A 12,362-nucleotide genomic window follows, 5' to 3' on the forward strand; every position below is an offset into this window, starting at 1 on the left:
CCAAAATGTACATTGACCTGGTTTTCAACTTTCATGCCATTTAAACTTGAACATTTCTTAAATAATGCTCTAGTTGGCTTATATTATTTTTCCTGTTTAAGTGTTAAATCACTTTAATCTGCTTAAATCGGCTTTACTTGTGTAGCGCCCTGAGATCCCATGATGGAGTCTGGAGGGTAAATAATGTAAGAAATAAACAGGGTTGAGAAGAGGCCCTGAAATTGGGCTCTATCAAGAACCAAGTACTGTGCCTAAGAATATTCTGTAGATTTCTGGCAAAAAGAAGAAAATGACTTGATGACCATTTTTGAGGAAACATATTTAATAAATAAATAAGAAGATGCTTCCCCCGCCCTGTTGCACCACAGGAGAATTTCCATACATGAAAGAGACAAAATGGTGGGATTGATCTTTGTGATCATTTGACACCTGGTTTCACTGTTGCTTCCCCAGGCAAGCAGTAATCTCCAGACATTCAAAAACTAAACACCTTGACTCCACTGGCAGTTAAAAGAGGCAAAACTCGTCAGTGATTTGAGACTGATTTTCTCTCTCTCTTATGTATAATGCTCTGTAAGCTTCATGTGATTAACATTGGTAATGCTTTCTGCCTGAGCTGCAAGCTAACACCCTCAAGCCTGTAAAAGTGCAGATGGATGGCTACAGCACTACTATCTTGTTACTATATCTCAGAGCTCTGCATTGTGACAGGTTTGTGTGCTGACTGCAGTGCATAGATGTGGCATGCAGACGTAACGAGAAACTTTTGAGTCTATGTGAAATAAGCAAAAACAATTTATGTATATATCTGTATCTCTTATAAGGGGTTGGTTTAACCTCTGGTTTGCTAATAAAATTGAATTACTGTTTTACAAAATTATGCACATCTAAAAGTGTGTTGCCAATGAGAAGTACTTGTAAAGTACTTGTAAAGTACCATTACTTATGAGTATTGTGGGAAGCTGGCTTTTGCCACAAGATGGCCCTCTGCTCCACAGTGAAGTAAATCTCGGTAACTGTCGAAACACCTACTCTAACATTTCCCACACGAGGTAAAGAAACCACCAGTATTATTCAACAACACAGCAAAGTAAATCGGTGCAGCCCCCACATTTCATTCATGCAATCTGTACAGCACAAGTCTGTAAGAAGACTTGCTCGGGAGCAACCAAGGAGTGTTCCATGTCATCCACATGTAGCACATACATGGTATTTTCAAGAGAGCTGCTACTTGTCCTATGAAGAGATCTCACTTGCTTGGGGGAAAGGAAGTTCAGTAGGTGTACTTTAGAGCTCATCATGTCAAAGTGTAAAACTAAGTTCACATTTTAGGTCTATCACAAAGATCTCTGGATAGAAGTTTTGGCTGGAATTGTATGGTAAAGAGACATGCATGTTGCCCTGCGAGCAGGAAAAAGGAGGGCATTCTTAAATAGTCAGAACTTCTTCTTGCCCAGTTGCAACTATGTTCTCTACCAATGGACGTGGCTGAGATTATCCATGTGTAGAGCAGCACTCAAGCCTCAGTATTAAGAAAGATGTGAATGATAGCCAACAACTCTACTGCAAATATGTTCAATTTTGTAACATCGTTTGTATTGGGCAATTCTGTCTGGAATATGTAATCTCCCCAGCCACAGGTTCTCATTATATTGCCATATGACCTTGAAGAGAATCTCTTAAAATAGCCCATGCATTTAAGAATTTATTTCCTATACAGAAGTGATAATATCTTATACTTGCTCAGTGGTATAGGATTCAGTCTGGGTGGGCAAACTGAACCAGTTCAGTTTGGAGAAACTCAATTTAGTGACAGATGGTTTATGATTCTTATGTATATAATAACCTTTTAGGACAATATTTCTAAAGTCTGTACAATGCATATCTTTTGCAAGACATGGTTTCTGCATGAATTTTGCATGACTGTTAAGTTTATGAAGATTTTCAAGTTTGTAACATTTAGATTTTGATTGTATGCATTGCATTTTTGGTCTGAAAAGCGAATGTGTTTGGTTTAGTTATTTATTTACTTAACAACACAATAAAATGTAATAAAGGAATGTGTTATGTAAAACCAATGTTACTCAATTTGTTTTAGCATTTGAACCCATGTGATGGTCACTAAATTGGTCCATTATTCCCTACACTTGTGCACACAATTTCTTTTTTTAATTTCAGCTCCTATCAGCTCGAGAGTGGCCTATAGCACTGCTGGGAGTTGTAGTCAAATATCTGGAGACCACCCCAGTGGAAAAATGTCTAATAGTATCTTGTATTTGTTTCTATTGACAAGACTCTAGAAAGCAGGCAACTGAAGGTCAGCTTTTTAGAACAAGTGTTTATTGTTTCCCAGTCAGTACATACAAATCAGGCAAAGCTCCAAAGAGCCTGAGATGAGGTTAGTTTACATGCGTTTTGTTTTGTTGTTTTTTAAAAAAAACACTTGAAACAATATTGTTACAATGACACAATTAAAAGCATCAAGTTAGGGTTTGCCCTCCCCATGCCTTATGTTGCAATCAGTCACATTAAGATGAATGTACAAATTATGTTGCCATACATGATATGTACAAGCTAACCTTGATAAAAAGACACAGTGAGTCATTGCTGTCAAGTCATTAAAACTGCCCTGTGGCACTGGATGCAACCGAGGGCCATCTTGCACCTCTGCAGGGGTTTGTTTTTTTTTAGCACTGTTACCCCTATGCAGGAAACTATTCTCAATTATGCACAGTCCAAATGCCACAATCCTGGCCTGATTCAACCTAAGAAATTTCATTTGCAGTGCTGATGCTTGAGGATATTTTCTAGGTTGTTTGTGCTTGAGAGTGTTGGCCCTTTCATTTTGTGTTCCCATGAGAGTATATATATATTGCTTTCTCTTCCAACTACGTCAAAGTATATAAAGTTGAGCAACTCAGTGGGAAAATTCAATAGCCTAGGCAATTCAACCTCACTGCCTTTTTAAAAATATAAAGATTTATGTGCTCATGAAAAAGATCTGGAAACCTAAAAATATAGCACTGGAGAGAAACTGCAGGTGAAATGACATCTGATTCACGTGTTTGGGACATATTGTGATGCCTTTCCTTCAAAACTCTTTCCCACTGTCTAGAAATCCACAATGATTCAGTAACATATATTCCCGTCTCTCTCACACATATACATACATTCACAGAGAAAAGGATAAAGGGAATCCTACTTTTTGATATTGGTCACCCAAGTTCTCTTTGTACTGTTGCCTAAAACTGAGTTAGATCAAGGTTACAGTCTTGACATAGCATGAAAAACTGGCAAACTCATTGCTGAAGGAAGTGTGTTGTTGTTTGCTGCTAATCTTTGTCATGATGCTAGAGCAATGGTTCTCAACCTGTGGGTCCCCAGGTGTTTTGGTCTACAACGCCCAGAAATCCCAGCCAGTTTATCAGCTGTTAGGATTTTTGGGAGTTGAATGCCAAAACATCTGAGGACCCACAGATTGAGAACCACTGTGTTAGAGCAAGGGTGAGAAATAGGAAGGACAATTTTTCACCTCCTCTACCCTCAATGTATGTGCTGTTCCCACCTATTTCCCCAATTTCCTTTCTTCAAAGCACATACCAGCAGAAATGACAACCAAAAGTGACATGCCATAACCCCTGACTGCCATTTTAACTGCTATATGACTGAAAAACAGTGAGTTCAATGTAGCTGGGAGGGGTTTTAAATGACGAAATAGGATTTTTTTTAAGTGGGGGGTGACATTGTGGGGATACAAAGATGGGGTTATAGCTGGCATGGGTAAACTTCTGCCCTCCAGGTGTTTTGAACTTCAACTCCCAGAAGTCCCAGCCAGCTGACCAGTTTTTAAGAATTGTGGGAGCTGAAGTCCAAAACACCTGGAGGGCTAAAGTTTGCGCATGACTGGGTTAGAGGCTGTTATGCCCCACAAGTCACACTGGTGGTTGGCTTGATGAGTCCCTCAACAAGGAAACCCTGGACTACCAACCACAATGCTTTCTACAATTTTTTTACTCTCAAAATGTCATGATAGATGAGGAATCCAGAGGTGTACAGGATCCCAAAGTAACCTTTCTGCATTCTGCTTTTACCCCAAGAGGTGTTATATCTAAAGCAGCTCCAATTGCTGCTGCCATTTTGTGCCATGGAAGTCCCTGGCCTTGTGAGGCAGGATGCTTTCTGGAACAATAGCAAGTCAGAATACATATGGAGGTAATCTGCCTATGATTCCTGCCCCACTATAGCACACATTCTGTCTGAAGGGCTGACCCACTATGAGGAGAAAAGAAAAAGTTATCATTATCATTGTAATTTTAATTATGCATGAAACCTGTGTGTTTGACTGGAACTGAAACAAGGCAAAGAGCAGGAATGGGGAACGTGGCCCTCTATATTGCTGCTTCTTAAACTGTGGGTCTCAACTTCAAATGGGAATCCCATTAGCTCAATGTTGTGGTCCTGAAAAATTTGGCAATAGTAAAAGTTTTCTGAATGTCACCTAGTGGCGGCTGTTTGACACATTTTCATGAAACTGTTGTGCAGTTTTTACAATGGACTCTGCAGCAGATGCTACAGCTATACTTCATAAAAAAGAATACCAGCCTGTTGAGCAAGCTTTGCAAATGCTGATTTGTTATCAGTAAATGTTTGGTTTATTCTCATTTTACACATCTATATACTCAGGGTCATTAAAACATTTCTTAGGTTAAAAAGGGTCCCAAGTGGAAAAGTGGCCAATGATCAGGGACTCTGAGAACTGAGGTCCAAAACACACAGAAGCCCAGAATTTGGGGAACACTACTCTAGGTGCTGTTGGCCTCCAGCTCCCATCAGCTTGGAGATAATGAGTGACACAGTCTTTTGACAGCTGGAAGGTTTCAGGTTCCCCATCCTTGGTAAAGAGTGAAATAATAATCCTGCTTGTTAAAGGGATTATACAACATTATTGTGTATTGTCAGCACAACAAAGGAAAAACAGTCATCACTGCATAACCCAACCAGAAGCACCATAACATCTATTTGTGGGTCACTGTCCCACAATTTAAAAAAACCCCCAAACCCTGCTCTATGGCAGTTGTCTTGTATGACCGACCAATTTGTTCCAGTCTTCTTGTTAATCTTGTTTCCCCAAAGTGTGGGAGAAAGGAATGGTTAAAAGCATCCAGCTTTTGACATACAGACACCGTTTTCAAAAAGGTGAATTTTAAAATTTGTTTTCATTTTTTTCTTTTTAGAAAAATCAGTGCTAAAAACAGAATTCAACTTTTAAAATATGCATACATTTTTAAAAAAAACAAAGTAATAAAAATCATGTAAAAAGAACAACAAAGTCAGGTTCTTTGGATAGTTGATATAAAAACAATGGAGGGAAAACACAAAGAATAATACATGCAACAACAACAAATTGTGAAAGAACAAAAAGAAATTCAGCTTGTTCCATATAGTACCTGAGGCCACCATAGCAAGAGTTGGTGATTTTAATGTCAATTCAAGAAGCAAAGGAACAGATGACAAAAGTGAACACTGTGTATGAATCTTGTACCATATACACCATTCCAGTGCTGTCAAAAGGTGATGGTGTCGGTGGTGGTGGTGGTAGTGATGGTAACAAAATGTCACATAGAGCCAAGCCAGGCATAGGCTTTGTGCAGAGGCCTCTCCAGAGGAGAGATGAAATTCACTGTAGTGGATGGTATTGCATTTTTGACTCAGAAGTGAGGAGCATTTTCTTTCATGGCAAGCACCCCACGTTCCTTAGGTCAAGGTACACCACATGTCAGTGCTTTATTTACTTGTATAGTTTTATTAATTGCTCTAACAAAATCATAATAAAAAAGCCCGGACCACACCATCAACGATGGACAAAAGGGCCCCAAAGTCAGTGCGGAAGAAAATAGAAGTGGATAAGCTATGCACACATGTGTGACAGTCCAAATCCTAATTCCTCACCCTGCCTTGCTAAAAAAGGCCAGGAAGGACAATGCACTGGTGTCAGGAAGGGAGCAGGAAGAGGCGATGGGTCACAGAGAAGACTTCAGAGGCATTCGGTCTGGGGATGGATGTACTGGGCACCATCGTACGTATACAAGAGAGGAAGACTATAAACACTGAGTGTGAAAACAGCTGCCAGTCGAACAGAAAGGATAACCCCTGGAAGACTATCGGGTGGGCCAGTGAAGGTCTCCTTTGGCTCACTCCTTCGCCGAACACCTTTCTCTGCCACTTCAGCAGGGAGGCAATTCTACTCCCTGCACTCCACATGCCTTCAGTTGGTATTGGGTTCTGTTACAAAGTTTGTGTGCCATCCTTTACAAGGTGGGATTTAGGCTTGAACCTCGGTGCCGTACTGTCGCCTGTGATCATCATTAACCGATAAATAGGTTGATCGCATACTTGGAGAATACTGCAAAAAAAGTGGAGGAAAGTGAGACTTAATGGTTCAAAAACCCAACTTTGACATCTAACTAGTAAAGATTGAAGTGTGACCCTCTAAATTGCCACCGAGGAAGACTTTGGTTAATTTTTTTGGTAACCTTGTTTAAACGTTTGCTTACATTCCCTGTGGCTAGAACACAGCAGGGTTGCATCCTGACCACTGACATAGAAGGAGTGAGGAGTGAAATGAGGTGACAACGGAAAGGCAGCCAGAAAAAGGTAAGCAATAATGCTAGGCAGAACTATACAACTTGAGGTCATTTTCAAAAGAAGCGGTGTTAGTTGGGGGAAAAGTGAAGCACACACTGAGGTTCCAGCAAAAGAGATGGAAGCAAGACAAGTGGATCCAAAGAAGGAGGAGGGGGACCCATCTTGGAAGTGACCATTTGGAAATACAGAATAACACCCATTTTGAATCTGTCTTAGTAAACATGTTTTTCAAAAACTATCCTGACTTGGGTTTATATCAAGCCTTTCAGTTTAATGATCCAACTCAGTTCAAAACAGACTAATAATACAACAAAACAATTCCCTCCTCTAACCTCCCCCTCTGACATGTTGTGCTAGCATTAGAGCAAGCTGCTTTTTCTTCAAAGAGTGACTCCAACTCAGTTTATATAGCAAGAATTGTTGAAAGGGCTTATGTGAAGCTAGGCCAACTTCCTAAATGGTTACTACAAGGGCATGGCAGAACACCTCAGAAAAGCTGCTTTTTGGGCTACAACTTCCAGATTCCCCTCTGCAAAAAAGTGTCTAAATTGTATGCTAGGTTGTATTCACTTTCCAAAAGGCCTCTATATCTGAATTCAAGTTCTCTTCCATATGTACCTGTAAAGGAATTCTCTATGTGATGTGTCAAAGGACCCTTAAATTCAGATTCTACTACTTTGTAGTTCAAAGGTGAACACTTTCATCCGGCATTACTACTATTTACAAATGTCAAAAGTAGGGAACGGTGGTAGGCTGGAGGGGCATGCTAGCTTTTCAGGAGACCTTGGAAGGCTGCACCCTATCCACTGCATCCACCACAAAAATGATTCAAACTTCTTCCATGGTAAAGGTGCTATCTATATGCCTTTGAGGACATTGGGACAATTTGTAACCCTAGGAGGCAGAGCCACAACAATGGAACTGGGATGAACATTGCCCATCCCAATATACATACATTAAATTAAAAGTACACAATCAGGGTAAGCACTAGAAGATTTAGTCATGCTACTCTGTAATATCAGTATGCAAAAGTATTTTATAGCATTTTAGAGATTGACTGAGAGAAAGACTCTGGTAGTAAAGCTTTTGCAGACCAAGCCTGCAGCCAGCCCTCCAGATTTGCTGGGGTTAGGGACACTCTGCAAAAGTGGGAAAACTGCAAATAAGAAAACACTTTTTTGAACCTGAAGGAAAACCTCACTAGGCACAAATCTATTGATCACTTCTGCCGGAAGCTGACTGAAAAATCATGCTGGAGGACCTACAAATGCCAAAAGAAGTATTCTCTCTAGGCCTTTCAGCACAACTCTGTGGTGGGAATTGACCAGAGTCACACTGGAGGACCTAGGGAATCCTAGAGAGAACATAAGAATCAATTCTTCAAACAATCGATTCCACAAAAGTGAAAACCCAAATGTGGAAGGTCAACTGTACTTCCCTGGATGCATAGAGTTAAGTGCCTAGGAAAAAACTATGTGTATGAACAGACATTAAAATGAAAACTTTTGATTATTGTGATGAGGTGACAAGTTCAGCACCTAAGCAAACCACCTTCATCATTACTTGAAATTATGTTTGTTATTCTCTTGTACAACTCTACTTTGCATAGCAAGCTATAGAGACCACCACCAGTACACACTTTAAAAACAAAGCAACATGGCTTTGCTATCTCATTCATAATGTAAGAAAGGACCACAACTGGATTGCAAATGCGTGGACTGTACCATTCTACACAATGCAGTGGTCCCCTCAGGCAGCATCTTTTACTGCTAAAAAAGGGAGAGCTGCTTATGGGATTTATATGCTACTTTGAATTTGCTGAACCGAGGACACTATTTGCTACTTAAGCAGCAAAATGTCTTGAGCAGGCTTGCAATAGTATTGGAAACCCAGCATCAAGGAGCAGCTGGTATGTGTGTTTGTATGCTTGCGCACATGTGTCTGTGAGAGAGGATGAAACAGAGCAAGAGATAAATGAATATAAATTAGGAGGAAATGAGTATCTTCCAAGTCACAGCATTAAGGATAATTATTCACAGTCTATTTTTCTGGAACTCAGAAAAGCTTGAAAGCCTCTCCTTGGGGGATTTGAATCCCATTTAAAGTGAACAGTTCAGTATATGCAGGGTGGGGTCTGAATTAATCTAACTGCACTTAGTTTCATCGTCATCTTTCAGCTTTGGTAAGTGCAAACTCTGCAAGAGCAAGATTAAAAGCTCCCAAGCTGGCACAGTCCCAGTGTTTCAACACCTGACTTATAAATAGCAACTGCAAAAGACAGAACAACTGTCACTTAAGACTTCAGAAATGGGACTGTGGCATCTTGTAGTTCAAATCTCAGTGATACTGTTCCTCCTGATCTGGGCTTTTGATTTAGTTCTTATTTTATGGTCTACATCATGCGGCTTTTCTCTCTGTTAAATCACAACTTGACCGGATATGTCTGCATGCACACCATAAATTTATCTATTTGTTCTGCTGATGGAATCGGTGCCACATAGTAAGGGTAGTACATTAGTACTGAACTGGCTTTTAATTTTAAATATGTATGACTTTTTAATAGTATAATGTCTATATTTTATAATGATTATTTTGTATGTTTTTGTGTCGGGAATTGCAATGCTTTACCTATGATGGAAACTACCCTGAGTCCCCTTGGGGAGATAGAGCGGTATACAAATATAAGATGATGATGATTATTATTATTACAGCTAAGAGCTCCTTGCATTCCTTGTTCCATTCTGGTTTCATTACAAATACAAATTATATACTTTTCTGGTTTGCAAGATGTGCAAATTGCCACTGTGCCAAAAGTCTGCACTTATCATGGTCAGGGGCAATAACAGGCACTGCATTTCACATAAAGGAAGAACACATAGAGGATCATTTGAGTTTCTTATTTCCTCTGCATTACTGTCATTTTCTGAAACAGCTTTCTATCTAGTTAGTTATTAAAGGGTCACAATATATTTGCCCTCTACAACTTCGGTTCCAAAAGGTTTGTACCATATTCCCAGAGCTGGCAGACAGGTCTACTTTGGGGCTCTTTTTTCATCTATGGTGATGAAACTTATTTCATCTATCAGAACAGGAATTGAAAGCTAAAAGGGTGCTGTGACCACCTGAGCACCTCTATTGCTGATCCCATTCTAGATGGTCTGCCAATTTCAAAAAACCTGTCTTTACCAGTACTCTAAACTGGGTGCCTGTGAAAAATTACTCCTTTGTAAAGGCAACTGTGTGATCACTTTAGTAAAATAACGGTACATAGTTTTATTGATGCAGTGCATGTTTTATTATTTGTTGTGGTGTGTCTACAAGTCATTTCCAATGTATAGTAAACTACCATGGGATTTTCTTGGTAAGATTTTCTCAGAGGGAGTTTGCCACTGTTTTTATCTCAGGCTGAGAGAGTGCAACTTGCCCAAGGTCACCAGTGGGTTTTCATGGCTGAATGGGAATAAGAAACCTGGTCTTCAGACTCCTAGTCCAATGCTCAAACCACTCCCCCACATTGGCTCCTGAGATATTATTCATGTGGGAAAAAGGATGTTAGGACTTATTGCAATATGTTTGTTTTCTTGGAAGAGTTGCTGCTCCCAATCATTCCAAGAGAAAGGAATATGCAAATTAGGCTTGAAATGTACTCCCTAACAGCAACTTGCTTCTAGTCTTGGAAGCTGCCAAAGTGAAAGAGACAAAAAATGACAAAACAACACAGACTTTAAAAGCTCCAGAACTATTAGAAATAGTAATGAAGAAAAAAAATATCTTGTAACATTTACAAGGATCAGAGTGATTTGTCCATCAGTGATTTCTGAATTCTACCCAAAAGAAGTAATTACTCCAAGGAGAAAGATGTACTCCGAACAGTGTAGAAAACAAAGGAGCCTTGGGAAGACCCCCAATTCATTTCTCTTTTCCCCACAAGGAACTTTACAATAGTGATACCCAGAAACAGCAAGCAATTTGATGGTGACACTTCTAAAAATAAATGCATGCTGGGAAAGCCATTGGCCAGCGAAGCTTTCTGTCAAGGTCAGATTATCTTGGTCATTGCACGTGCCAACTGATGGCCTTGTAGCAGCCCAGCAAATGACTACTAGAGAGGGCAGGATAATAAACAGATGCCCCTCAGGCAAAGGCCTCTTAGCTCGGTGAGATGAACACATTTATTAGCCTCACCACAATCATCAGTAAGACCTTCTATAACACACTGTTGAGCTGAAAACAAGTAAATAATCAGAGGCCCTGAAAGGCTTTGGCATGCTTGAGTTAAACTTTGATATCCAATTTGTGTCATTTCTTCTCAGTATGTTTTATCTATAAGAGTATAAAATGTATTTAAACTTTTTTACCCTATGAAAGACAGAATTGATGTCATAACTAAAATCTGACTGAAAACGAACATAGCCATGGTTAGTAAAACACCTCATTGCAAAGTCTCAAAGGAAGATTGGCCAGGCTCTTAGAATTACAGATACATTTTAAAATGAAGAACATGAAGGGCCAATACATAATCAGTGTCCTTGGAAAAATAGTAGGTTCATAATATTATTGTACAGATCTGTTCTGGTGCAGTCTAGAGCAGTGATTCCCAAACTTTGCTCCTTCTGATGCTTTAGACTTTACCTTCCAAAATTCCTGACTGTTGACCACATTGACTGAGATTCTGGGAGTTGAGGTCCAAAGCCAATGGAGCACACATGTTTGGGAACCACTGGTCTAGAGGAAGACAAGGATGTTAATCACTGATATCCATCACTTATAATACACCCTCCTGGGTAAACCAGGTAGCTTAACAAATACTGCTAATGGAAGTCCTACATGAAGCTACTATGACTCCAATAGTCAGCTGTGGAGCAAAAAGCAGTCTGCATCTGGATATTGTATATACTCATTCATATGTTAATCTCACATACAGGTCAAGGGCAAAATTTGGGGCCAAAATTATGGAATTAGTTATAACCCATAGATAAGTCAAGAATAGAAAAAGAAGGATTTTATCCTGAGAGTCAAGAACCAAACTGGGAGCATGCTGTTCCTCCATGAGAGAATACTCTTCAAGCCCAACTTGCATATTCCTGTCAATCAGAAATGTGGGAAGAGCAACACTAAAGATATTCCCTGCCAATGCAGGACAATTTATTTTAGTGTATTATCTTGCTCCCTCCTACCAATTAAATACTCTTGCTACAGAATAGTGGAAGAACCAAGCAAAACAGTAGCAATCTGAGGCTTTTGTTCTGCTTCTACAAAGTGCTTCCAGATCTTTGCATTCACAAGATTGTCTACACAGCATATATCAGTGTTTCTCAAACTCTGCTCCTCCAGATTTTTTGGACTTCAGCTTCCAGAAATCTGAGCCATCTTACCAGCTGTTAGAAATTGTGGGAGCTGAAGTCCAAAACATCTGGAGGAACACAGTTTGAGAAACTCTGGCATAGAGTGAAAATGCCAATTTGAGTACACCATCACGAAGGAGGAAGAGTTCACTGCATTGCATTTGTCTTAATTAGCTATGTAAAAAAGTGTTTGATGGAAAATGTAGCTTTAAAAAAAACCCTTCAACTTACAGGCTGGGATCATTTTACCTGCTGACATATCCCAATACTTTGAACATTTGGTACTACACACAAAAGAATGAACTAGGCAACAATAATGAGTCATTTTGTTGGAAAGACATAATCCACCAGAAATTCTGAGGGAAAATGTTA

General features: G+C 39.7%; 1 protein-coding gene across 4 annotated transcripts in view; it reads right to left on the reverse strand.

Moving 5' to 3' along the window:
- Nucleotides 1-2,318: 2,318 nt before the first annotated feature.
- TTYH2 (tweety family member 2) overlaps nucleotides 2,319-12,362 on the reverse strand; it is a 78,933-nt gene continuing 68,889 nt past the window's right edge. For 2 of the 4 annotated variants that reach the window (XM_060764251.2, XM_060764250.2), the window contains one exon: nucleotides 2,319-6,403. In XM_060764251.2, the coding sequence (XP_060620234.2) occupies nucleotides 6,286-6,403 (118 nt within the window). In that variant the 3' untranslated portion in view covers nucleotides 2,319-6,285. Of the gene's footprint in view, nucleotides 6,404-11,277; nucleotides 11,371-12,362 lie in introns of all 4 variants that reach the window. The other 2 variants (XM_067463872.1, XM_060764252.2) reach the window with 2 other exon arrangements.

The sequence above is a fragment of the Anolis sagrei genome, chromosome 2, assembly GCF_037176765.1.
Source record: "Anolis sagrei isolate rAnoSag1 chromosome 2, rAnoSag1.mat, whole genome shotgun sequence".
Taxonomy (NCBI): Eukaryota; Metazoa; Chordata; class Lepidosauria; order Squamata; family Dactyloidae; genus Anolis; species Anolis sagrei.